Here is a 26,482-nt window from a genome sequence, read left to right as displayed (position 1 = left end):
AGCATCTAAGGGATGAGTGAAAGTCCTAAAGGAAAGATGGAAAGAGGTAAGAGAAATAAATGAAAGAAGGGTCAGAAAAGTCCCCAGAAGTGAGATAGATTCCAGGAAGCAGGATTAGCTCTACGCCCTTAAATGGCAGAAGGGCCCAGCGAGGAAAACACTTGTGTTACAGGAGAGGTAGTTTGGAGGTCATGGACGGGAGTCCCTTCAAGGTAAGAAAAGCAGCCGTGGAGAGAGCTGCTGTGGACAGAGCAGGAGTGCAGGACATGGAGACAGACAGAAAGGAGAGGACTTTGAGGACCTTCGGCGGAGAGGGGAGGAGCACGAGCAGGGCGGGCCACGGGGGTGACGGTTGGGCGCCGTGTGACATGCCACCTTGTCCTATCTCTCTCCCGGGCGGGAAGGCCAGATGATCTGGATGGAGCCCCTGCGTTGCATGATGTACCTGTGCTCCCCCAGGCTCCGCAGCCTGCAGGAGCTGGAGGAGCGCCGGATGCACCTCTCCGACATCGCCCCCCACGACCCCACCAGGGACCTCATCCTCCTCAACCAGCAGCGCCTGGCAGAGATTGAGCTGTCCAACCAGCTGGAGAGGAAGAAGGAGGAGCTGCGGGTCCTCTCCACGCACTTGGCCGCAGAAAAGAGGAAGACCGAGACCTTGCTGTACGCCATGCTGCCTGAGCACGTGGCCAACCAGCTGAAGGAGGGCAGGAAGGTCGCCGCAGGTGAGGGGTGCCCGGCCCGCACAGGGCGCCTTGATGGCTGGGGGCGCCAGCTCTGAAACCAGGAGGATCAGGGTTTGGAGTCTGTCTCCATTGCTTGTTAGCAACTGTGGTCTTGGACTTACTACTTAAGCTCCATAGCCTAGCTTTCTTCTTTCTACCTTGAGAATAATAATACAGTGACCACATAGGGTTCTTCACCACAACTGGAAATGACGTGGTAATGAAAGTGTCAGTGGCTCAGTCGTGTCTGACTGTCTGTAACCCCTGGATTGTAGCTGGCCAGGCTCTCTGCCCATGGAATTCTCCAGGCAAGAATACTGGAGTGGGCAGCCCTTCCCTTCTCCAGGGGATCTTCCCAACCCAGGGATGGAACCTGACCCAGGTCCCCGGCATCCCGCATTGCAGGCAGATTCTTCACTGTCTGAGCTACTAGGGAAGCTGATACATTCACGCTAAATAAATAAAGGGATGTCCCTAAGGACCATTCTGGGAGAGCAAGATTTTCTAGAGGGAAGAAGGCCATGTTCATTCCAAACTCACTTTCCGCTGGTCACCAGCGAGTGTTCATTTCACCAGGCAAGCATGGGAAGCTGAATGCCAGGGTGCTGTCCTGGGTGCTGGGACTCAAAGAAGCTTATAGTCTTGTGAGTTTGACTGGTACCTACAGAATACATTAATGGGGTAACCGAAAAAAAAAGGAAATTTATGTGCATTAAGGAAAAGTTATCTTGCCAGGATCTCTGTTAGATAGGTTATATATGCTCTCTCATTTAATTTTCTGAACATTTCCGGAAGGGAGGTGTTATTAGCTAAAATGGTGGAGCAAGTTCACTCCAGTTTATCAGTAAAAGAGCAGGAAACCCATCAGAAGTCCATTTAACTCCAAATTTCGTCCTTCTTTCCCCACCATGGAAGTTACTCTGGAAACATAGATAACACAGAAATTCATGGTTTATAAATGTCAGAAGAGAAAGAGACAGGGGTTAGGCGTGGGGGTGAAGGCTGATATATAGTGTGTGGTACCTGAGTTGGGCCACCTTGAGTTCTGCAAAAAAAAAAAAAAGGAAAGGCATTTCAAGAGAACAGCATAGCAAGAGTCAAGGTAAGGCACTCCGAGGGTAAACACGGCAGGGTGTTGTGCCTGGCACACAGGGGTACATGGTGGAGGGTTGCCTGCTGAGTTCTGAGCGGGTGCACCTCTGGGAATAATCTCCCCTCCATGGAACTCTCCCTTCCCTTCGTGTCTCCTGTGGTTCAGGCTTTGCTTTAACTCACCGACCTCTCTGTAAGCAGTGCCCACCCAGACCATCCTGACATCCCCGGTGGTCTGCACACCCTATTAAGTGTTTGCACTCTGTCTGCTTCCCTAGACCAGGCACTCCTTATGGGCAAGGACCCCTGTCTGCTTCATATCACACGATTCCACCAGCATGATGACCAGCTCATAACAGACACGCAACAGATGTCTGGTGGGTGGATGGTGAATGGTGATGCGGACCTGGCTCCTTCTCCCTGTGCCACGGTCAAATTTGGTTCCTAAAGGCTACTCGAATCCAGAATTAAAAGAATTGTTATTCTACATCCTTGGCTCTGACACCTGGTTTATGTTGCAGGAGAATTTAAAACCTGCACGATTCTCTTCAGCGACGTGGTGACGTTTACGAACATCTGTGCTGCCTGCGAACCTATCCAGATAGTGAACATGCTGAATTCAATGTACTCCAAGTTCGACAGGTTAACCAGCGTCCATGAGGTCTACAAGGTAAGCGTGTGGTGCCTTGGGCTGTGTGTGTCCCTGTGTGCCGGGGCAGGGTGCGTACCTGGTGTTGGGTCTTCATTTTTCCTCTCCCCTCACTAGTCTAGGGTTTGGTGTGGATGCCAGAGGGGATGGGAGGAAGAGCTAAAAATTTAAATTTTTCAAAAATCCTTCTATACTGCCCAGTGCTAAGGTTGCCTTCAAGAGGCATACTGAATACTATGCCTTCATTTCAGCAGCAAGTCTAACCTAAATGTGTATCTAATATATGCATTATATGTGGATCTAATAGACAGCTTCGTCCTCTCTGGGACTTGCCTCTGCCAAAAGCAGAAAGAACTTTTGGCTTCCTCGTGGCACCTCCTGAGTTATTTTTTTTCTCACCTCACCCTCCCTCATGCTCCTCACACCCATAGAAAATAACCACCAGCTTTTAATATGGTCCTTCCATCAATGTGTGTGTGTTAGTCGCTCAGTTATGTCTGACTCTTTGTGACCCCAGGGACTGTAGCCCACCAGACTCCTCTGTCCATGGGATTTTTCAGGCAAGAATACTGGAGTGGGTTGCCATTTCCTTCTCTGGGGGTGGGGGGCGGGCAGTCTTCTCAACCCAGGGATCAAACTTGGTTCTCCTGCATTTACAGGCAGGTTCTTTACCAGAGAATGACCAAAAAAAAAAAAATGTAGTGTTTTATTTAGCACATTAAGAAAACCCTCTGAATTCCCTCCTATTTCCCCCCTTATAGGTGGAAACAATAGGAGATGCTTATATGGTGGTGGGGGGTGTACCAGTGCCCGTTGGAAGCCACGCTCAGAGGGTAGCGAACTTTGCCTTGGGGATGAGGATTTCTGCAAAAGAAGTGATGAATCCTGTTACCGGAGAACCCATTCAGGTAAAGAGCAACCAAGTTCTTTGCTTAATACCTGTTACCTCACACAATATAGTAGAATTCTATTAGTCTGCTCGGATGGCTCCTGGGTATGTGACAGTAATTAAAATGGATCATTTCTCCCAACTCGTCTCTTCTTTTGCATACATTAAAGTAACAGAGATATTAGGGTGTTATTTCCTCTGCTGCTACTGCTAAGTTGCTTCAGTCGTGTCCAACTCTGTGCGACCCCATAGACGGCAGCCCACCAGGCTCCTCTGTCCCTGGGATTCTCCAGGCAAGAATACTAGAGTGTGTTCCCATTTCCTTCTCCAGGTTATTGCCTCAGCTTCTCTCAAATTTGAGAAGAGGCTTCAGAGTTCGGGGTTATGATGGGGTTAACGCAGGCTTCCTTTGTCCCTAACCCTGGCTTAGTGGATTTCCATCCTTAGGAAGCCAGCTCATTTCCAATTCCTGCCTTTTTGCTCGAGCATTTTCAACAAGTGGTTCAGGTTGACTAAACAGCCAACTTCTCTTTGCTTAGGGAAGTTGTGTATCCGACATGCCGTCTGACGGGTTCGGAACTCAGGCTGAGGTGTGAAACTGCCTCCAGCCAGCAGGCCAGACACCATGGTGCCGTAAGATATTCACAATAGCTTTCCCTCCAGCACGTGGCCACGAGCGAGACATCTGCTTGCCTTTCTCACAGGAACACAGGAAGCTGCTTTTCCAAGTATGGAAGTTTGTTCACACTATAAAAGTTGGACGCTTTTGATGATGAAAAGTAAATGCCGTCTTCTGTCTGCTCGGCTGAGCCCAGCGATCTCGAGGTGGTTTGGAACAGAGTCTCTGTCCTCTAAAAATCGAAATCCCTTCACAGCTCCTGTCAATCAGATCTGTGCAATCAACTAAACAACCAGCTAAAAACAAAGCCGGCTATAAGATGGAGTAGGATTTTCCCTAGCGATAGCCCCTGTATAGGGGATTCTGAGATGTGCCACATTCACCATCACCTTAACGATTTAGAGGCTGAGAAGCACTGCAGGTACTGGCAGTGGTGTCTGTGGCAGTCTTCACAGCAAAAGCTGGTCACACGTCATGTCCGTGATACTGGCCCATTGCAAACACACAGAGACAGCTGTTGTATAAAATCCCCAATGTCATAAATAAAAAATCAGGAAGGGAGGTAATGAGAAGAGAAGAGACAAGAAGGTCAGAAATGAGATAAGTGTTTTGGTTAAAGAATTCTAATGAAAGCCATGCGCACGTTTGTGCATGCTAAATCCTTTCGGTCATGTCCAACTCTGTGTGACTCTATGGACTGTAACCCCCAGGCTCCTCTGTCCATGGGATTCTCCAGGCAAGAATACTGGAATGGGTTGCTATGCCCTCCTCCAGGGGATCTTCCTTACCCAGAGATCAAACCCGGGTCTCATGTCTCCTGCACTGGCAGGCAGGTTCTTTACCATTAGCGCCACCTAAAAACCTCCAGTGAAAGCCACTGAAGAATACGGAAAATACATTGTTCTGTAAACAGAGTGTCTGTGAAAAGGCATGGCAACAGAGATGGTAATAGCACTACACCAATATGACTGAAAATGAACAATGAATTCCTAGAAACTTGCATAGTGGACTTACCAAGGGGGAAAAAAAAAGAGGAAAAGATGTTATCAATTCTAAGGATAGAAATAGGGAATAGGGACTCCCCTGGTGGTCCAGTGGCTAAGACTTCATGCTCCCAATGCAGGGGGCCCGGGTTCAATCCCTGGTTAGGGAACTAGATCTCACATGCAGCAACTAAAGATCCCATATGTGCAACTAAGACCTGGCATAGCCAAATAAATAAATATTAGAAAAACAAGAATAGTGACATAGGAGCCTCATTAAATATCTATCAGAAACTGCATATCATGTGAGTTTATTTAAGGAAGTAGAGGAAAGGGCTGGAGACATCCTCTCCCTTAAGAGAACTGTGCTGCTACTTCTACAGTTTTAAAATTAATACTCATTGAGCTTTTTCATTCTGTCACTTGTAAAGCCTATAATCCACATTTGCTGAGGTCACCCTTGCATGAAAGTAAGGTGCTTTAAAGAATTCAGAGAAACGAGTTTAAAACCTTATTTTAAGGAAAAGAAAATCTGGCATGGAAAGATGAAAAAGACAAGTAAACCTGATTGGGATGTAGAAAGCTGCAAGAGAATTCTGTTTCCACGTGCACGCTCAGTTGTGTCCGACTCTTTGTGACCCCACGGACTGTGGCCCACCAGGCTCTTCTGTTCATGGGATTCTCCAGGCAAGAATACTAGAGTGTGTTGCCATGCCCTCCTCCAGGGGATCTTCCTGACCCAGGGAATGAACCCAAGTCTCTTTGTGTTTCCTGCATTGAGGGCAGATTCTTTACTGCTGAGTCACTGGAGTAGTTAAAAAAAAAATCACATAGCAAAGAAATAGAAATGAACCAAATTCCAGAAAGTGGCAAGACCTTTCAAGAGGACACCCATGATGGTTCTTCCCCAGGAGACAGTAGAAGAAATAAGCCACCAAAGGGGAGACTAAGACGAAACCCACCTAAAGTTTAGTGACATTTTCATGGCCACCTTGGAGCTGGAATGACGGGTTAGAATCCCAAACAGCTCGACTTTGATAAGTTCTAGCCACAGAGTCTCTACCCACTTACCAACATTTTCCCCAGAGATCTTCACAAATGCATAGGTTCATTCGGTCAAAGGCTATGGATAGGGGAGGAGACCTGAGAGAGAGCTCCAGTTCCAGAAGTATACTGGGCCTTCCCCAAACACAAGTTGCTGGCCCATGGAAGAGTATTGTTAGGGAAAGAGAACCATGACACATTACTCCAAGGTACGTATGGAACTCATATGCTGATGCTTTAATCCCTGCTACCTCATGAAGGTGACTGAATTGGACTGCATTGGCAGACAGGGCCGTATAAGAGGTGAACACATCAAAGTCAGGCTGTTAGGGTGAGTTCTACTCCAATCTGACTGGTGTCCTTAATAAGAAGAAAAATCTGGAGACAGGAAGAGATACCAAGGATGTGTACACACAGGGAAGAGACTGAGAGAACACAGCAAAAAGGCAGCCAGCTGCAAGCCAAGGAGAGGGACCTCAGGATCAAACTGGCTGACACCTTGACTTGCATTTCCAGACTTCAGAGCTGTGAGAAAGTAAATTTTTGTTGTCTAAACCACTCAGTTGTGGCATTTTCTTGGCCCCAGCGGACTAATATATTCATCAAAAATTTAGATGTCTGCTTATTAAGGAAAAATGTATATATAAAGTCACAGAATGGGAAAAAATATTTGTCCTTGTGATTCAAGAGTTCCATTTCTAGATATTTTCCTAAGAAAAATGAAAAATGTATGTCCACAAAAAGATCTGTATGAGAATATTCATAACAGCTCCAAATGGGAAATAACCTAAATGTTCGTGAAGAGAAGACTGGACTAATACATTGTGATGTAATTCTTACAACAGAATAGTATTTAGCAGTAAAAGAATGAACTGCTGATACATATAATGTGGGTGAATCTCAAAAACATGGATTTTGATAAATGAAGTCTGATACAAAACAGAATATGCTACCTGACTTCATGTATGTGAAGTTGGAGAACAGGAAAATTCCTCCTGGGGAGAGGAAATAAGAAAGTGGTGACCTCTGCAGGGAGAGATGGAACTTAACTGGAAAGGGACAAGATAATTTTGCAAGGTGATGAAGACAGTCTGTGTTTGATTTTGATTGGTGGCTCAGGGGTATTTGCCAAACTGTTGGAGCTAAATACCTTGAAGTCTTTTTTATTTTATGTAAATTATACCTCAAGAGTAAAAGCAAGGGTATTTGATGGCCCCTTTTCAGTCTGGTTCTCTCTGTGCAGATCAGAGTGGGGATCCACACGGGACCAGTCTTGGCAGGTGTCGTGGGGGACAAGATGCCACGGTATTGCTTGTTTGGCGACACTGTGAACACAGCCTCTCGGATGGAAAGTCATGGGCTTCCCGGCAAAGTGCATCTCAGCCCCACGACCTACAGGTACCACTTATTCATGCCTCTCTTTGCCCCTTCTTCTCCCAGAAGGTACAGAGTGCCTCACAGCCATCAGATGGGGGCAGTATACTTCCAGCCACGCTTACAGGGGACCTTGAGGCAGACAATTAATGTTGTTGAGCCTCATCCATGAGATAATTTTTCCCCTCAAAGAACATGTGGTCCAGTTCAGGAACTGACAAATTATAGTCAAGGGCCGTTATCTCAGCCATTGCTTGTTTCTGTAAATAAAGTTTTATTGAAACCCAGCCAGGATCTTTATCTGCATCTTATCCATGGCTGCATTCATGCTACCACAGCAGAGCTGAGTCGTTGTGAGAGAGACTGTGGTCCCTAAAGCTGAAAATATTTCCTATCTGGTCTTTTATGAAGAAAAAAAGTTTGCTGACCCCTGGTGTAGTGCAGGAAGAAAGAAATATTCACAGATAATTATTTTTAAAGTGTGAGAAGTGCAGTGGTCATGTTATGCATGAAACAATACTTACAGTTTGCTGAGAACTTGTTAGAGGCCACATTCTCTAAGTTCGTCAACATAAGTAAGTTAGTCGCTCAATCATGCCTGACTCTTTATGACCCCATGGACTGCAGCCCATGAAGCTCCTGTGTCCATGAGATTTTCCAGGCAAGGATACTGGAGTGGGTTGCCATTTCCTTCTCTAGGGGATCTTCCTGACCCAGGGATCTAACCTGGGCCTCCTGCACTGCAGACAAATTCTTTACTGGCTGAACTACAAGGGAAGCCCTCGTCAACATATGTTAGTCCATTTACTGTTGCAACAACCCTATGAAGATATACTATTATCGTTCACATCTACAGATGAGAAAAAAAATCAGGCACAAAGAGGTAATTCACTCACTTCAGGTCACAAGTTGGCTAGGAAGGAAAATGGCCTGGATATAACCCAGGGAGTCAGGCTTTAACCATCCATTCCCATGCCTGTGGGAATTATTGTGTGTTGTGGGGCACGGGAGCCCAGCCCAGTAAGGAGATTCTGAGTGGAGAAGGGAGTTTCCTGAGCTGGGTCTTGAAACTCCAGAGCAGAGTTTAGCCCAAACTGGGATATTGGAGTGAATATCCAGCAGTACGAACACAGACGTAGAATAAGGGCAGAGAACTACAAATGATTTAGCATTGCTGGGGTGGAAGCTGTGAGGCAGAAAGTGGGGAGAGCTGTGTGTGCCTCCCTGAGGGGCAGGGCTCACACCGACGGTGAAGAGTGTGAGCCCCTAAGGAGTGTGAGCTTGGACACAATGGCAAGGTCAGGGTCCTGCTTGACACTGACCACTCAAGGCCATGTAAGGGCAGATTTGCGCATCAGGAGATGGGAAAGACAAGACTTGTTAGGAGTTTGGTTTGAACCAGAACATTCGTTGGTAGGAATCTAAGGATAAAATCAATTAAATTTGGTAATTGCTAGAAATGGGAGCTGAGAAAGAGGGAGGAGCCTTGACTATCTCCCAGGTCTCCATCTTGGGCAACTCGAGCCTAAATCTCATCATCTGAGATGCAACAAGGGAGAGGGATTCCAGTCTAGGAGGCAGATGATGATCTCAGGTTTGGAAGTATTGAATAAAAGGAACTGGGAAGCATCTAGAGAGAGGTGGCATTAACTCGCTGGGTGAGATTTGGAGTCAGGCTGTTGGTTGGGGAACCAGACTTGGAGTAATAACACGGAGGTGGTAATTAAACCATGAGAGTTGGTGAGATCACCTGCAGAGGGATGCCATGTGAGAAGGACAATGGGAAGAACTAACATTTCACTGGCAGATGGAGGAAGGAGTCATGGAAAAGGCAGGAGAAGCAAGCAGAGAATTCAGGAAGAGAGGCACCCTTCTGGCTATTTTTATGGAGGAAGAATGGAACAAAAATATCAACTATAATTGGGCTTCCCTGGTGGCTCTCTGATGGATTCCATGGAAAGGAGTGAAAAATAGTCAGAGGTTTGGAAACATTATCAGAAGTTAACTGTGGTCAATGAGGGGTGGGAGAATGAATAGACACTGGATTGTGGGTTGAAGGATGAAAGGAATGAGCATTTGTATGGCATTAAAGCAGATGAACAAGTAAGAAGATTTTTACTTCTATTTGGGATGAAAGAGACCTTAGCAAGCTGGTTAGGCTTAGGGGAGGAGGCAAATGGAGAGGGAGCTGAAGATCAAAGAAGAGGTGGTCCGGGGGCTGGGCCTTGAGGAGGTGGGAATGGATTTTGGGTGGGTGCCCTTCAACAAGATACTTCAACCTCTGAAGTTGGGGGAAAGGGCAGGTGTGGTCAATGGGATGAGAAGGCACAGGGTCTCGGCTCTAAGGGTTCCCATTAGTGGATAGATCAGGTCACAAAGTGGGCTTCGCTGGTGGCTCAGTGGTAAAAAATCTGCCTGCAATGCAGGAGACACAGGTTCAATCCCTGGGTTGGGAAGATCCCCTGGAGGAAGGCACAGCAACTCACTCCTGTATTCTTGCCTGGAGAACCCCCATGGACAGAGGAGCCTGGTGGGCTACAGTCCATAGAGTTGCAAAGAGTCAGACACAACTGAGCAGGTAAACAAGTCACGCAGTAGGATTATGGTCAGCAGCATGTGAGCGAGGAGCTCAGGTGCCTAATGAGGGGATATGAAGAGCCTGGCGAAGGTCTGAAATCTCCACGAAACCAGCCAAAGCCAAGGACAAGGGAAGACTGATGAGTGCTAAGCCCTGGCTGAGGCAGCTAACTGTGAATTGGACGCGATGTTAGTCTGCACTGGTCTGTGGTGTGCCTTCGGCATCTCTCTACAGCCAGTAAATGCATAAACACATGCAGTTTCCTAGTCACTCTGCAGCCCTGTCTCTTTGCATGGGCCCCTCCCTGTTCACTTGGGTCTCGGACTTCTCGCACATCATCCTGCCCACTGCAGCCCACTCTCGAGTCACAACTCTGTGACCTGGGGCATTTTTTTTTTCTCTTCTCTGTGCAGAGCCCTGGAGAATCAAGGGTTTGAAATAACCGAGCGGGGTGAAATCGAAGTGAAAGGGAAAGGGAAGATGACCACCTACTTTCTGATCCGAAACCTGAAGGCCTCAGAGGATGAGATCATGGGGAAACCTCAGGCTCGGCTTGATTCCGAGGGTAAGCAAGAAAGAGAAGCCTCATCAATACTCCTATTGGATGTTTTTTCCACTAACAACTTCGGCTCCGCTTAGTGGGCTTCCCTGGTGGCTCAGTGGTAAAGAACTCGCCTGCCGATGCAAGAGATGCAGGTTCGATCCCTGGATCAGAAAGATCCCCTGAAGAAGGAAGTGGCAGCCCACTCCAGTGTTCTTGCCTGGTGAATCCCATGGACAGAGGAGCCTGGCAGGCTACAGTCTATGGCGTGGCAAAGAGTCACACAACTTAGCAACTGAAGAATAGCAACAAACGTATTTGAGGGCCAGCCTGGGTACCATCCCGCCCACCCCCAGGCTATGACCTTCTACTCAGTCACGGCCCCTGATGAGTCATGTGACCATTGCACCTGAATCCTCTCTTGCTGATGCACGCAGCCTCAAGAGTCCTGCATGCGTTCATTTTTAAGGCTCTTCCCTGTCTAAGAAAGGGGCTTTCCACCCTCAGCCTCTACTGCGGCTGGGGGAGGATTTCAGAGCCTCCCTCTGCTCCTCAGCCTCCAGGGAGGCTCCAGACAGGGTTCCCCTTCACACACTGGAAGGTTCCACCTTCCTCATTGTCTGCTGGCTTCCAAAACTAGGAAGAAAGATAAAATCTGTGACTCACTTGGTTCCAGGAATGGCAAGAGGGTGAGTTTAGGTTAAAACTAATCCAGTAGGTAATGCTTCCTGAACGTTTGAAGCAAACTCGTGAAGGAAATGCATTTATTCTGATTGGAACTAATCTTTAGTTGCTCCTGGGGCCTACAGAGAAAAATCTCTAAATCCACAGGTTCCCCATTTATGCAGCTCATTTATGCGGGAGGTCACTTGGGGATGCATGAATTACGGTTCCTATTTTTAAAAGTGGGGTTATACCAATGGAGAGATGGGAATTTGAGAACTGTTTCAATGGCTTTGGTGGGGCTGTCATTCTAATACCAGCTCACTTTAGTGTGCCTGGCAGCTGTGATTGATTTTGGCCACATTTTATTGCTGGACACACTTGAGATAGAAAGATCTAAATGAAAAAGTAGAAAGAGTTTTGGTTAATAAAGACCAGGAGGTACCCTAATTAGAGTTTCTGAACTTCTAGGCTCTGAGTGCCTCACCCACCTAACAACATCTGTCCTTCTCACCAGCACGTCCTCCCCGAAGGATGGAGGGCTGTACGGGATAAACAGACTAGGTGTACCTGGCTCAAACCACGGACTCTTCCCATTTTCTCCCTGTGGGGGTGCTTGAGCTGGAAATTTGAGAAACAGGATTCTAGTACCCGGTCTGGGCCAGTAGAATCCAACCCACTTTCAGTTCTGAGCTGGAAACAAAACAGGAATGAGTAAAGGGTCTCTTGGTTGCAGATCTCACAATGGACCCAGAAAAAGAGGAGGAAGAGAGGATGTGAAAAAGGGAGGGGACAGCCCCTCCCAGACCCCAAACAGCATGTGGGTATAAAACGGGAAAAGGCACTCTTTGGGCATAGGTTGTCCCCAGACGTGGCTTATAATAGAGGAAAGTCACCCCTTCTTCTAGGTGAATGCCAGCCCCAGCCAAACCCCTGGTTAGGAATCTCTGTGCAGAGAAACACAACCCTGTGTGTGGAAACCAGAAGCAGGGGGATCTCTATCTCTTTTCATTTTCACGCTTCTCAGTATCTCCCTCACCTTTCCCCCCATCAGCCTAGGATTTCTGATGATGAGCCTTGGTTGTCAGGCTCTGGGGTGTCTGCCCCTCCTATCCCCACCAGAAACAGGAAGACTGGGATCCCTCAGGAAAGACCCCATGCTGACACTGCTCGAGGTCTGGGGGGACTCGAGAACGTGACCCCTGAACCTCCAGGGACAGTGGGAGTTTCCCTCTCATGGCCAGATAGGGTTGGACTGGAGGCGTCTCCAGTGTGCAGTGGGGGAGGGGTCTGGGCACCCTCCGTGTCCTGTGTGTGTATTTAGGGGGTCCCCAGGGGCTCAAAGAAAGGCCCCACCTTGACCCACACTCACAGCCTTTCCCCTCACGCCTTTTTTGCAGAAGCAAGTGATCAGGGAAGTCAGGACGGCAAGACTCTGGCGGTCATGAGGTATGCGGACAGCTGGCAGCTGCACAAGAGTGACACAGCCCGTGGTAAGTACCCCAGATGGCTGCAGAGACCCCCAGACTGCACTGGGCCAGAGGCCTGGCTCCCGGGGGAGGGGAAAGGGCCAGAGAGGGGCCCCTGGGCGGGATGCTTCTGATGGCTGTTCTCTGTGTTTTGAGCAAGTTTTTCTCTATGCTCCCCACCCTACCTGCCTCCCCATCCCAAGTGTCCCAAGTAGGGGCCCCCTCATTCTGAAAGGGCCCTCGCTGCTCAGAAAAGCTTATTAGTCCCCATGAACCCACAAAATGAGGTTTCTCCGGACATGGTGCCCTCCATACAAGTCACGTTATACCTCAGTCACATGGCTAATCCCCTAAGAGGTGGGAAGCTTGAATTTCAGAATGGTTATATGATTTATCGAAGGTCCCACAACCAGCGAGTGAGTGAAGCTGGACTCGCCCCTCAGCCTGTCTGTCTGGGGCAGACCACGGGCGCCATCCTGTGGGAACGCATGCAGTCGAGGTCCCCAGGCAACTGTGCTTGGACTTCTTGGCTTCAGGACGGCCATGTTTCTGTCAGATCCTCTGGGCCCCATGTGAATGGATTTCTGATTGTTGGGTGTGAATAGCGGAGGTGTGGACAAGGAACAGCCCCCACGCTGTGGGTGAATGGGAAACGGTGCTGTGTGAGCCAGAGGCTCGGAGAAATGAAGACCCAGCCCCGGGCTCCTCTGTGGGCGTCATCATGGTAAGGGCTCCTGTCAGGAGCCACCCATCTGTCAGGACTCCCTCTGAAGGTCAGGCTGTTGGACCTCGCTCCCTCAGAGACCCCTCTGTTCCCCAATCTCAGGACTCCAGTTGAGGCTCTCCTCACCGATCACGTCTGCCGTCAGCCTGGGTATTAAATGTGGGAATGCTCTCTGGTGGCTCACATTTCCCTTGCTCTGGGCTCCGAGGCCTCACCTGTGAAAACCCTGGCTCCTGAAGACCCTCTCAGGGCCTGGTCAGCACCCCCCGGAGCTTCAGGGGTGAGGAGCTGCCCCCCCAGAGTCCTGAGGCCAGCTGAGAGGTGATGCCCGCCCACCCCCAGCCATCTCTACGGAGGCGGGCCTTGGTGACCTCCTGGGGTTGAGGGGTGGGGCAGTCAGTGCAGGAGACGCTTCAGCAGGACCCAGGCTGCACCCAGGACCTGATTTCCTCATTTGCACGTCAATGACACGCTTTTCTCTCCCTCCCCACTCAGTATTTGGGTGTTAGATGCGTCAGTGGAGAGACTCCCCAGAGCAATTAAACGGGAGTATTGAGCCGGAGAGAAAATCTTGTGTATTTGACTCGGAGATTTAAGCAACCACCTTTCAGTATTGACTGAAAAATTGGCCTTCCAGCTGCCCCTGCTGGCAGGCTCTTCTGGCTTCCCTTCAGACCCCTGTTAATGTGTTTTTTTCAAATTTCAGCTTGCTTCAACTTGTCTCCAAGCTGATTCTCCCGACGATTATTATAATGGGTTCCAGGCTGACCCATATACGGCGCTCAGGCAGGGAGCCCGGGCTCCCCCATAAATCATGGGCTGAGGGTGTCCACTCGCCAGGTTCAGGGCACATTAGGTCAGCTCTGAGGACTTCTTACACCAATTCCTAATTGTCCTGGAGACTTGAGTGCTGAAGATCTCTCTCCTCACTGAGCTCTTAGCAGTCTGCTTGCTGGGGAGTCTGCCCTCACATTTAACATGCTCCTTCCCGACGGGAAGGACTTTCCACCATACACAAACCCTCCACCCTCCATGGGTAATTCTTGGATGGGTTTGTGGTCACTTGTCAGGGTCTTTGTCCCTGGCTTTACAGAGTCTTGAGAACACAAGGGTCCTTCCCAGACCTGTCCCAGTTGGAGCTGAGGTCCAACTGCTTTGGAACCAGGCTGACGGACCTGGGCCCTTATTCTCAGCTCCAAAGCTTTTCAGCAGCTTTTCTGAGGCCTTCATAAGCACGGCTGTCACCTTCTCCTGACCCCTTCTGCTGGGGGCTGATGAATAGGCATGGTCATTTTTAACCTCGGGCTTTCTAGAAGTTGAGCTGTTAACCCAGCGATGTTCTAAAGAAGGAAAATCCTGGGAGGTGTAAATGAACTGGCTTTCCAGGTTAGGGCTAGCCTGTAAAGTTGCTGGTTGTCAGCTTTGGTGTCACAGATGGGGGTGCAGCGTCAGAGCTGGGGGTGTGGGGAGGCGTCAGAGTCACCTGTGGTTGACAATGTAGGTGGCAGGGCCTCATGCCGAGTGTCTCCACAGGTCCAGAGCAGGGTGTATCCCACCCTGGTTTCTCTGCCATCTCCCCAGGGCAGTCGGATGAGCTGCCAGGCTTCAGAACCACGGTCACAGTGGCGAGAGCATTAGCCCCTAATCAGAATTCCCAGGTCTGCTCCCAGGAACTAGCTGGGTGGCTCTCAGCCACCCTTTTTGCTTCATTTTTCTCATCTGGAGAGCAGGGGTGACAGAATGCCTGCTTTAGCAGGTTGAGGTCACTTTGAGGAACATGTGAGATGCTGTGTATCATCTGAAAGCTGTAAAGTGCTAAAAAATAAAAAGGTCAAGGATGCCAATTCTTCATCACTTAGGGACTCTATTGTTGAGAATCCTTCCACTTAACAAATAGTTGAGTGTTGGCACAAAACTGTAAGAGGTACTACAGGGGTTAAAAAAAGACTAGTCTGCCATACACAGGGAGCTTTAGATCAGCGGGTATAGCAGAGCCCCATGGAAGTCAGGACCACTGCCCAGCATGAGGTGTTACAGGGCCAACAGCAAGTACAGGAGAGGCTGAGGCACACTGAGGACCTGAGAGTCTCTTGGGGAGGTGCAGGCCTCCCTGGTGGTCAGATGGCAAACAATCTGCCTGCAATGCAAGAGACCCAGGTTCCATCCCTGGGGTAGAAAGATCCCCTGGAGAAGGGAATGGCAACCCACTCCAGTATTCTTGCCTGGAGAATTCCATGGACAGAGGAGCCCGGCGGGATACAGTCTATGGGGTTGCAGAGTCGGACACAACTGAGCGACTAACACAACAGCGACACCATAGGGAAGGTGCAGGTGACGGCAGGAAAGGGCCGAGCAAGGACGGGGCCTCTGTTCTGATCCCTGGAGAATGAAGGGGCTTCCGGAAGCATGGTCTCTTTTGCTCATGGACAGATGTAGGAAGCAAGTTGGTGGGCGATCCTAGAATGGCAACACCTGCCCTAAATGTGGAAGCTCCATCAAGCCCTTTTTATGAACGGGATAAAATTCCCTCACCAACGGTGTCTCCCTCCACAAATATTCCCAGAACCCGTGGCCGAACATTATGGTGTGGTCAGCTTGCCTTTTCCTCAGAGCAGGTCAGTCTCTTGGAACATTAACCCTGATGGAACCAAGGGGGAGGAGATGACATGCCCCTGACACGTGGAGACCCTGGAGAGTAAAAGCCGGGGCGGGAGGAACCGGTGGGACAGGAAGTCCAGCAAGCATCCCTGTGCTGGGAAGGACCAGGACAGGGTCCTGGGGAGACCTGATGGGGTCTGACTTCAGGCTCAAGCCAAACCCCCTCCCCTCAGTGGGGGAGAATCAGGATTGAAACCAAGAAGTGGTTTCCCATATCTGATTCTGTCTAGGAAGTTAGAAACAGATGCAGAAATGCAGACAAGGAATTGTTCTCATTGCAAATGTAAGAATCCCTTCTTGTGACCCCAAGATAATCATATCCTTTATAACTCGCAGAGCCCTGCCTGTAACAACCAGGCGATGACCCAAATCCCGTGTATACTCCCCAAGGCAGCGGCAGTCCCCCAAACTCCACCTCAATATCACTTCCCCACTGCCCTCCCCAGCCAAGTCCACGTCTGACAACACGGCTCATGTGATGGTTTTTTTCTGAACAGGAAGGTTTCTTCTGCTACTATTCTTTTCATTTAATTCATTCTTAATCTACATTGAAGTGGGTTTCTGTGCTGCCTTTAATTATTTATCGGGCCACGTTGGTTTGCTCAACTAAGGCTATTTGTTTATTCATTTACATTATGGAAGGAATATTTAATTATTATCTTTTATAACTAGAAAGTGTAGCTAAAACAAAAGAAGAAAACAAAAGCTTCTCTAATTCCATCACCCAGAGAGACTATTGTTAAAATTTTGGTGGCTATTTTCCCAGACTTGAGTGCATGAGGGTATGTGTATATGTGTGTACATATATACTTTTTCTTACAGTCCTGGGATTATTACACAGAGATTGTTTTGTAAATTGGCAGGCCATGAATTTCTTTCCTTTGAACACTTAAACATTTCAAAACATTTCAAATTTTGTGTGTGTGTGTATATATATATATATATATAAATAATGTGCTTGAAATGGTGCACTTATTTTCGCTCCCTGATGCTACACACCAAAAGCTACATTTACTTTATATCCAATGGAAACCCCAATTATCTTGTCCTTCTGCCGATCTGTACCACTTCTGTGGTGATCTTGATGTTCCATGAGTCCTGAAGTTGCCTCTGAGTTTTCCAAGGACTCACCTAGTTCATTTAGGTTTGGCATTTAGATTAGAAGATGTACATTGTAATTTTCAATTAGTCAGAACACGAAATTAATCAGGCTGCTGCATTTCCTAGCTGTGCACCATAATGAGCCTTCGACTGTAGCAATGTGAGGGTCCTACGAGGCAGTCCTTGAGGGCTATGAGCAGTGGTCTCATGGGAACAAAGGATGATGGGTGAGAATTTATCTCAAGTAAACAAGGAAATTCTTCCACCATCCGGACTGTGGAATTGGATTTGGGTAAAATGTCAAATACATATGTGTAGAGATTCCAAGAGAGTCTTGCAATTCTGTGCTGACCAATTCTCATTTGACATTGTCAGGCAGCATCATTCAAATTGGGCCTGTTTAGCTTTCAATAGGCAGTCTCAGCTCTTTCCCCAACACAGCCCTAGTTTGTCGTCTTGGTCTCACTAATGATCAAGGAGCTTTTCCTCAAGGAGAGAAAGGAAGAGGGGAAAACAGGTTTCATAGGCACAGGAAATGGCAGTAGAAATGGAAGAGGAGGCAGAGGACCACAGTTAAGACATAACCGAGAAAATGAGACACGTCCAAGTGCGATGAGAGAAAACTGTGCTGTGGATACAAGAAAAGGAAATCAGAAGGGAAAAGCTATGTTGTACTTTTTTTTTTTTTTGACAAGAGAAATTAAGTGTTGCATAAAGGGGAGACTAAGAGGTCTGTAAATGTTATTTCCTAGTGTTGAGTTTACTTCCAAGATTATCTGTGAGAGGTTAAGTCATAAAATAGATTATTCATCTTGGTTACAAAAGAAGTCTTGGTGCCATCTCCATGCTGGAGCGCGTTAGACACAGAGCCTGACTGCTGATAGGGAAAGAGACAGTTTTTCTTTGCTGTATTCCCTCTTTAAAAAAAAAAAAAAAAAAAACACAAAACTCCAGCTCCTTCTTGTTCAGTTTTTATCAGGGTAACCGCTACTTTGGGTATAATTACAAAGACACAGAATACATTCTGTGATCACAGTACTGTTTTGTGGAGATTTACTCTCGCCGGTTCTCATAACATTTCCATGGGTTGAATAGGAGACGATGTATGGTCTAGGATCCCGTTACAGGGAGGCCCAGGGAGAAACTAGATGGGGAGGGTTCAGCCTTTCCTGGTGCTGATGGGCAACCTGGAGGCTGTGCTACACTTACTAGAAAAAAAAAACCCAAAACACTACAATTTCTGTCTGTAATCAGTTCCTTTTTTCCTTTACTTGCGATGATGCCCAAACAAAACTGAATTCAGCTTTTTCAAACACACTGTCCTTAACATTTATCCTGAATGTTTCCCTTTTTGAAAAATTCAATTCCTTTTTAAATCATACTTGGGCTTCTATGTCAAAGAAAAACAATACTGCAATCAACTCTGTAATTCAAAGTGAAAGGGATAAAGGCTATGTGGAATAATAAAACTAGCAGAGAATTAGCAAAAACAAAGCAAAAATCCCACCCCATATTGGAATAATTTATTTCCAAAGACCATAAAATACTGGCTGAACAGGAGTCAGTCTTTTGTGTGTGTGTGTGTGTGTGTGTGTGTGTGTGTGTGTGTGTGTGTGTGTGTGGAGGGGGGCAGAGTGTGGAGTGGGCTGTACCACAATGCTCAAATGAACCTGTAGTTTATGACATCGTCACTTAGCCAGCTCTGCTCTCAAGCCATACCTTATACAAATGGTGAGTTTGAGGGGTTTATGGACCTTATCAGGTTAGCACCAGCTTTTGCAGGAGTTAAATACTGCATATGAATCATCACTCAGAGTTGTCCCAGTGACATGGTTCTAGATCTGCCAATTTTTCACCTTATCCTGAGCCTGAGCGAGCCTGGGGACAGGTCCAGTCACCCACATTTTTCCACGTGTGTGTCATCACTTACGTTCATTAATGACCGGTCCATTAGCAAATGGAACTTGCCATCTGATGAAAATTGCCCATAGTTTTTAGAATCTAAAAACAGAGGTAATAACGGATCCAGGTTGGGGAGGAAGGGAGACACTGACAGCCCCCAGTGGTGAAGGAAGTCATTCATTCACCTGAGGATAAAAGGCTGGAGACAGAAGCCCCGCCTGCATTTCCTGATTTCTAGACTTATTAGAGCTTCAAATTAAATACAGTAGCCCCTCTGAACTTGAATGTCTCTGGAACAATGATGAGTGTGAAAAAAGAGAGAGAGAGAAAGAAATGGAAATGATGAACGACTTTAAAATCTTCAATGTGGACGTTTCCCCAAATGAAATTGCAGGGCAAGCAGGAGATGCATCTCCACCTAGCCTCCTGGTCTCCATTCCTTCTGAGTCCCGCTCCCTCCCACTCCTTGCTGAGGCTCATAGTCCCAGGTTCTTTCCCAGTACCTCCTCCATGGGCTCCTTCCCACACTTCAAAATAAGAATTGGCATCTGAGTTTGTGCTGTGTGTGGGGCATGGTGTATTCACTTTATAGAAGGCATCTGATTGAATTACCACAACAACTCTGGGAGGAGGGTATAACTGCTGTTGTTCAGTTGCACACTTGTGTTTGACTCTTTGTGACCCCATGGACTGCAGCACACCAGGCTTCCCTGTCCTTCAGTGTCTCCCATAGTTTGCTCAAACTCATGTCCATCGAGTTGGTGATGCCATCCAACCATCACATCCTCTCTCGTCCCCTTCTCTTCCTGCCCTCAATCTTTCCCAGCATCAGGGTCTTTTCCAATGAGTCAGCTCTTTGCATCAGGCGGCCAAAGTATTGGAGCTTCAGCATTTCCCTACTTTTCAGATGAGGACAAACGAGGCCCGGAGAGGGTACTGATGGGCAGTGGCAGCCGTGGCTCTGAACCCTGTGAGTGGTGATGCTCAGGCTTCATGTAGACAGTCATGAGGCAGCAGGTCTGGAGGCTTGGGGCTCTTAGGAGAGCTGTGCACGAGTCAGGATTTGATAAGTGGCCAAAAAAGTGATACAGTGTTAGAGCAATAATTGAGCAACAAGGCTGAGGTCTGAATGGACGTTTCTGGCCTCACTGGGAAGATGTTCTTGGCCTCAGGAGGTGGTATGGTAACCCCACGGTGCCCACACTATACCCCAGGGCTGGGCGCAGACAGAACCCCCCTGCCCGGGGATCGGTCTGGGGCCAACTGTTCAGCTCACCGCTCTGTCTCGTTTCAGCTTCGGACTGGTCGACACCCAAAGGGAGTCCAGTGGAGGGACGGGAACCTGGGGAGGCAGCAGCCAGACCGCGGCCTTCAGCTCAGACAGAGACACGCGGCCTTCCCAGTGGGCCGCTGCCGTCTGGCCTCTGCGCTTTGTTGTAACAGCGAAACATGAACCCCTCGGCTTCACTCTTCCCCCTGCTCGGTTTAATGGCGACAAAGAAAAGGAACTTCATTTCTCAGCCCAAGACTTCTTAAGCTGCGTCTCTTTCTCATTGTCCCTCGGAGAATAAAGGTCTAGAAAGGAAACATGATCCCGACAAGTTTGGAAAAATGTGCTTTCACAGTCTCGGTTCAAAGCCAGCCCCGACACTTGGAGACTTCAGGCCGTGTTTGTTCTTTGGGAGGAGAACGAATGGCTCTCATCACGGTGATTCGACCGAGTCCTGGCCTCAGAGCCAACTTGAGAGGACGCCCTGGCCTTGGAGCCGGTCGTGGGCATGGTCGTGTTCTAAGTGATGGCGGGAGCAGGGAGGATGGGGAAGGAGCCCCGGCCCCTGCCATTGATAAATCACCCCACAACACAGCCGGGATGTGAAAGGCACTCAGCCAGGGGTTGTGAAAGGAAATCACTTTCATTCCCAGCCCTGGGAATTACATGAAGCCACAGAATAAAAGCTGCCTTCCCCAGAGGTTTTCTGAACGTAAAAGGGAGGAGAAAATGTGAAAATCACCGGAAGGGCAGAGTCAGGAAAGATGGGGAAATAAGGCAGAGTGCGGCCGGCCCACCAGGTCCCTTGTCCCTCTTCAGACTCAAGTTTCCTCTCCTGCTTTAGCTGCAGCGTGGGGCCCCCTGGATGGTGGTGAGTGCTGGACACGCTCTCAGAGGCCTGGGGTGCGGGAGGCTGAGAAGTGGTCTAGGGGTCTCTGCATCTGCACATGGTTTTGGTGAAAAGACAAGTATTTTTTAACCCACATGAAAGGCACCCGGAATTTTGCGATTCATTCTTGCCAGAACCTTACTTGTCCCCAGAGGCGTTAACTGTCTTCCGGGAGGGCAGACTTGACTTCTGTGGCCAATCCCGGGAGCAGGAGGGGAAGAGAAGGTGACAAGAGCTGAATTCCTTGCTCTGCTGTCCTTCTAGATGACAGCGGTGTCTTGTTTCTAGAAATAGGGGGTGCGGCCTGTAGTTCACAGCGAGTTAGGATTAGACTGAATGCAGCTTTGAGAGATATGGGTTCTTGTCCAGACTCTGCTGCTGGATGTCTTGGTACCTCAATTTCACCACCTGTAAAATGGGGTTAGCGGCAGCTGCTCCACCAAGCTCACAGTGAACTGCAAAAGCACAAAGCTGCCCTCGATATTCACAACAGTAGTAACTACTAACATGTATAGATCTTCGACCAAATGCTAGGCACTGGCCTTGCACGTATGTGACTCATTACTTCTGTTCTTGGCAACAACCCCATAATAAGCCAGGGTTTCCAGTCCCTGATTGACAGATGAGGACGTCAACTCTGGGAGACTCGGTAGCCCACAGTGCTGGCACTGGCTGACAGCTTAAGTGGAACACATCCCAGTGTTACTATAAGGTCAAAAAGGCAGAATAGCCGGGATGTGGACCCTGGAGCCAGGTAGAGCCCAGTTTGAATCCTTGCTCTACCATTTGGCAGCTGCGTGTGTTGGGGGAAAGTTGCTTAACATCTCTGTGCCTTAAGTTTCCATCTGTAATATGGGAGTAATCAGAGGACCTGCATTGTAGGGGTGTCATGAGGATTAATGACATATCCACAAAGCACTTCAAGTTACTGACATTTAGTTATCCCTCTGTAAATGTTATTTTTTAAATGCTCCTCCTGTTGAGTGGTCGTCTTGCTCAAGTGGGGCCAAGGAGAGCTGATCCACCTTGTGATTCCTGTGGCTTTCCCTGTGGGCTTTCTTTTCAAAACCCTTCAGCCCAGTTGTGAGGGAGAGAAGCCCGCCTAGAACTAGGAACATGGTTAGGTGGTAGCACTGCCCGAGAGATGAAGGGCAAAACGGTTGCTTGGTTGAGTAGTGGTTTTTTGTTTTGTTTTTGGAAGGAGAAAAGCTGGAGCCTGCGGCCCTGGCTCCCAGCTGGCAGCTCGCTTTGCCTCCTTGGCCCAGACAGACTATGCCAGTTTAACGCTCAGCTCCACCGAAGGCTGCCAGAAATGGCGAAGCAGGTGTCCCGGGCCTGGCTGAAAACGGGGCGGATTTTGTTCCATGTTTATTATGATCAAGGTAATCTTCTCCAGCTGTAACCGAATGACTACAGCCTGCATTTGGCCTCTCCTGGAGCCCATTATTTATTCTTCGGAGTGAACACTGGTGGAGACAAACTTCAGGTGCCCAGGAAACCTCGCCAGGCTGACTGCGAGCCCCTGCCACTCCCAGGGGAGCATTCTTTCTGGGTTGGAGCCCTTGGTGCCAGGCTGGGGGTGTGTGCACACTTGCTCAGAGGGCACATTAGATGAGCTGGCGGGACACCTGCATGCGCTGGCTCCTACCAGGGCTGTGTGTGGGCACCAACATCTGATGGCCCGCCTCGTGGCCGGCGGTCCGAGGTCTGGTTGTCACTGCAGGTAACAGACTTCTATAAGCAGTGAATGCTCCGCTCAGCCGGGGAGGTGGAGTGCCTCTGGAGGTGCCCCTTCCCACACCCACAACCTGTGAGAGGTTCCTTTTCCCCAGTAACCCTGTCTGCTTTTCCAGCCCCTTTCCCAGGATGCCATGGACCGGAATCCCAGATCTCTGATCCAGCTCTCCTCGACCTTGTCCATCAGGTCAAGGACTATTACAAAGTCTGGCCTCCAGCCCTCAGAGAGAGGTGGATATGAGGGTATGGCAACCCACTCCGGTCTTCATGCCATGGACAGAGGAGCCTGGCTCCTGGGCTACAGTCCAGAGAGTTGCAAAGAGTCAGATATGACTGAAGTGACTTTGCAAAAATTTGAAAACACCATCCACTGTCCTTCCCAAGGGAGCACACAGCTTAATCCCACCGCTTTTAAACCCTCCTCCAGCCTCTTATACACCACGCCCCTGCGGACAAGTTGGTGGACGTGTGCAGAGGGGCTAACAACGTGCCAGGGGTCTCTCCCGCCTCCCATGCCTCAGCGTAGCTGTCCCTTCCGTGGACATCTGAGCCTGCCTTTCCGAAGCCCCGGGCTGGCCAGGGAGCTTGCACCTCACCCTCCTCTGGGCTCTGACCAGCTTATTCTTCAGTGCAACCCAACCACCACCACCACCACACCCCCTGCCCTCTCTTCTTTTTTCATCCCTTCTTCTTTTCCAACTTTCCTTCAGCTTGAGTGTGAGAGAAAGAAGGCGAATCATGTGCCTGGCTGAGGCGTGAGATCATTTTTCTCTCCTCTTAGCACGCTCGCTGTCTGCTGGTCGGGGTTACTGGAAGAAGGCGGGAAAGATCCGTTTCCACAGAGAGCCATCTGGCTCCACCAGACTCACGCTGATGCTAATCTGCTGGTTTCTTTTTCTTTATTCTTTTCTTTTTTTTGTTGTTGTTCCCAAGGCACACTTCATCTGCAGCTGTAAACTCAGACCTGGTCCATCTGAAGGCGAGCATTCATCTGGTGCCCATTTGTTATGGCATCAGGCCCCCACCCTCACCCCTGCACCCCTGTCCCCTTGTAGGTGTCGGGACATTATTGTGATCATTGGTGGGTCTATGCGGTAGTAACGTCAGGGCTGTACTTTCAAATGGAAATCAGGCAATTACGCTGCACACACAGAAATCTGACAGATGCAGGGGTTTTACACCACTGGCTGTGTCATGGGGACAAAGGCAGCCCGCGCTCCCAGGGGATGGTTAAATAAACAGAATATGTTTCAAGAGCGCAGCGAAATCCAGGAATAATTAACTGTGTGATGAGAGTTCATGGATCCCGTGGCGGTTTAACTTCAAAATGTGATAATGATATGTCAACGAACCACTTAACTCATCCTTGTAAAGGCGCCATCAGCCCACCCGTCACATGTGCAATTGAAACAGAGGAGCTGCTCTGCACATCTGTTTTCCAGCTTCCAAGTGCAAAGCCTTGCAGTATTTTCTCTTGTTTGGCTTTCCATGTACAGAGGGCTGTAGCAGGCTTAAGGAGAAGAGGGGCTGGTCGTGGCCTGGTGTCTACCTGATAGAGCAGCTTCCGGTCAATGGCAGCGTTAAACACAGGCTCTTCTGCAGGAAGCTATGGTGGTAATAACATCATGGTGGCTACTGGGCCAGTAATTGTTACTTGCTGGGCACCAGTACGATCCTGTGTGTGTGATGTAGGTCCACGATTACCCACATTTTACATATGGGGAAACGGACACAGACTTAAGAACTGGGCTTCAGGTCTGGCCCTGCCCGACTCTGGTCTTAGCTCTTGGCCAGTGGTTTGTACCTTCCTAACACATCAGACACACAATAGCTCGTGCACCCTTAGAAAGGACCTAAGTCACATGCATAGAGTTGGAATGACTCACTCCAGTATTCTTTCTTGGAGAATCCTAGGGACAGAGGAGCCTGGCGGACTATAGTCCATGGGGTTGCAAAGAGTCGGACACGACAGAGTGACTAACACACACACATACACACACAGGAGAGACCTAAAAAAAAAAAAAAAATTGAAGTTGAATTTTCCCCCTAAAATATCCAGCTGTTTAAACAAATGGTTAGTTTGGAGCCTGAAACATGCAGTAAGATTTACTGCTCAATGTGTCCCAGACTGGATTGGAATGAACCATATTACCAAAAAGTCAGGTGTCTCCAAATCCTGGCCACTCGGCAGTGTCCTGGAGGAAAAAACCCAGAGCAGGCTTTGGTCTGAGGCTCTGGACTTCACAGCCTGTGAGTTCCCCCACTACGTCATGGCCTTGGACTAGGCTAGGCTGATGCCAACTGGAACTGAGAAAAAGGAAGGACATTTTATCTTCTATAAAAGGCATTTTGTAAACTAAGCATAGGGTAAAATAAATAAAATAGGTTTATGTGGGAATCTCTAATGCTTTCTCAGATCAACAAATGCCAATGAGGTCCCATGATAGAAAGAATATAGCAATCAAACAAAGCAGGGCGTGTCCAGAAACCTCCACTAGTTTGCCAGCGACTAATAAACACCAGTCCAATCGTGGCTTGTTTTATCTTATTCAAGGGTAGAAAAACTTTTAAGGAGATCCGAAATCATTTGGAGCATTAGCTTTGTCAGGAAAAAATTTCCACTTACAGAAAAGCTAGTTTGACTTTCTTCATCTCTATTGAACACATTTGTTTGGAAATACTCTTATAAACTTGCATTGCAGGAATGAAAAACATCATTAAAGTATCTTCTTCAATAAAGGCCTGAATTTAAAAGGGTTGAAAACATGACTGACAAGCAAAAAGGAGACCAAAGTCACAAATCAAGAAATGGACCTCTCAGGAGCTCAACAAAGCAAGGAGAGTATCATTTCATTGGTGGAACCGGCCAGACTGAACCACCCCCATCACAGGAAGGCCTGATGAACACTAACAAACTAAAAGGAAAAAAATCAGAGCAAAGAAAATGGGAAAACCAAAAAATCAGGAACTTAACAAAATTTTTAAATCAAGAAGTAAATCAAGAGATTGCCTCAAAATATATTGTCATAACTAATGTGATTCAACTGCTTAACGTCTGTGATTAATTATTAGTATATCTTTCCACAAAGAAAATTGTCATTATAAGTTCTTCACACATCAAGAAGTGTTTTTTAAATTAAGCATTTGACCAAAAGAACCATCAGTTTACAGAGAAGGCTCAAATACTTTCTCAGGTTCAACAAGTGCCATTTTGAAAGGTCAAGATGCCCAAATTTCCAGGGATAATTAATTGAACCTGAATAGTCTATGAATTTGCCTGTGATTAATGAGCATCAGAAATTTACACACACGCATAAAATCATTAGTCAGTTTAGCTTCCCAAATATCAAAACACATTTAGAAAACCATTCAAAATTTGTGGCCATCAACTTATGACAGAAAACAATTTAAAACCCTCTGATTAAAAAGGAATTGGTTTTACCTTTCCTCTTTAACACATTTGAAAATATTATAATCTTGTGATTGTGACTGGCAAAATCAGAATTGGTGTTGACCCAGCTCTTCCAAAAAATGTGTGTGTATTTATATATTAACCAAACTCTCAGGTAACGTAT

General features: G+C 48.0%; 1 protein-coding gene across 1 annotated transcript; it reads left to right on the top strand.

The window, feature by feature from the left end:
* Positions 1-20,667, top strand: LOC112449027 (guanylate cyclase soluble subunit beta-2-like). Its single transcript, XM_025000013.2, has 7 exons — positions 1-725; positions 2,339-2,487; positions 3,228-3,374; positions 7,245-7,399; positions 10,367-10,518; positions 12,558-12,650; positions 20,306-20,667. The coding sequence occupies exons 1-7, from the start codon at positions 410-412 to the stop codon at positions 20,449-20,451; spliced, it is 1,158 nt and encodes a 385-aa protein (XP_024855781.2). The 5' UTR covers positions 1-409; the 3' UTR covers positions 20,452-20,667.
* The last annotated feature ends 5,815 nt before the right edge of the window (positions 20,668-26,482 follow it).

The sequence above is a fragment of the Bos taurus genome, chromosome 12, assembly GCF_002263795.3.
Source record: "Bos taurus isolate L1 Dominette 01449 registration number 42190680 breed Hereford chromosome 12, ARS-UCD2.0, whole genome shotgun sequence".
Classification (NCBI taxonomy): Eukaryota; Metazoa; Chordata; class Mammalia; order Artiodactyla; family Bovidae; genus Bos; species Bos taurus.
The sequence above is the reverse complement of the archived record's forward strand: the minus strand, read 5'-3'. Positions and strand labels throughout refer to the sequence as shown.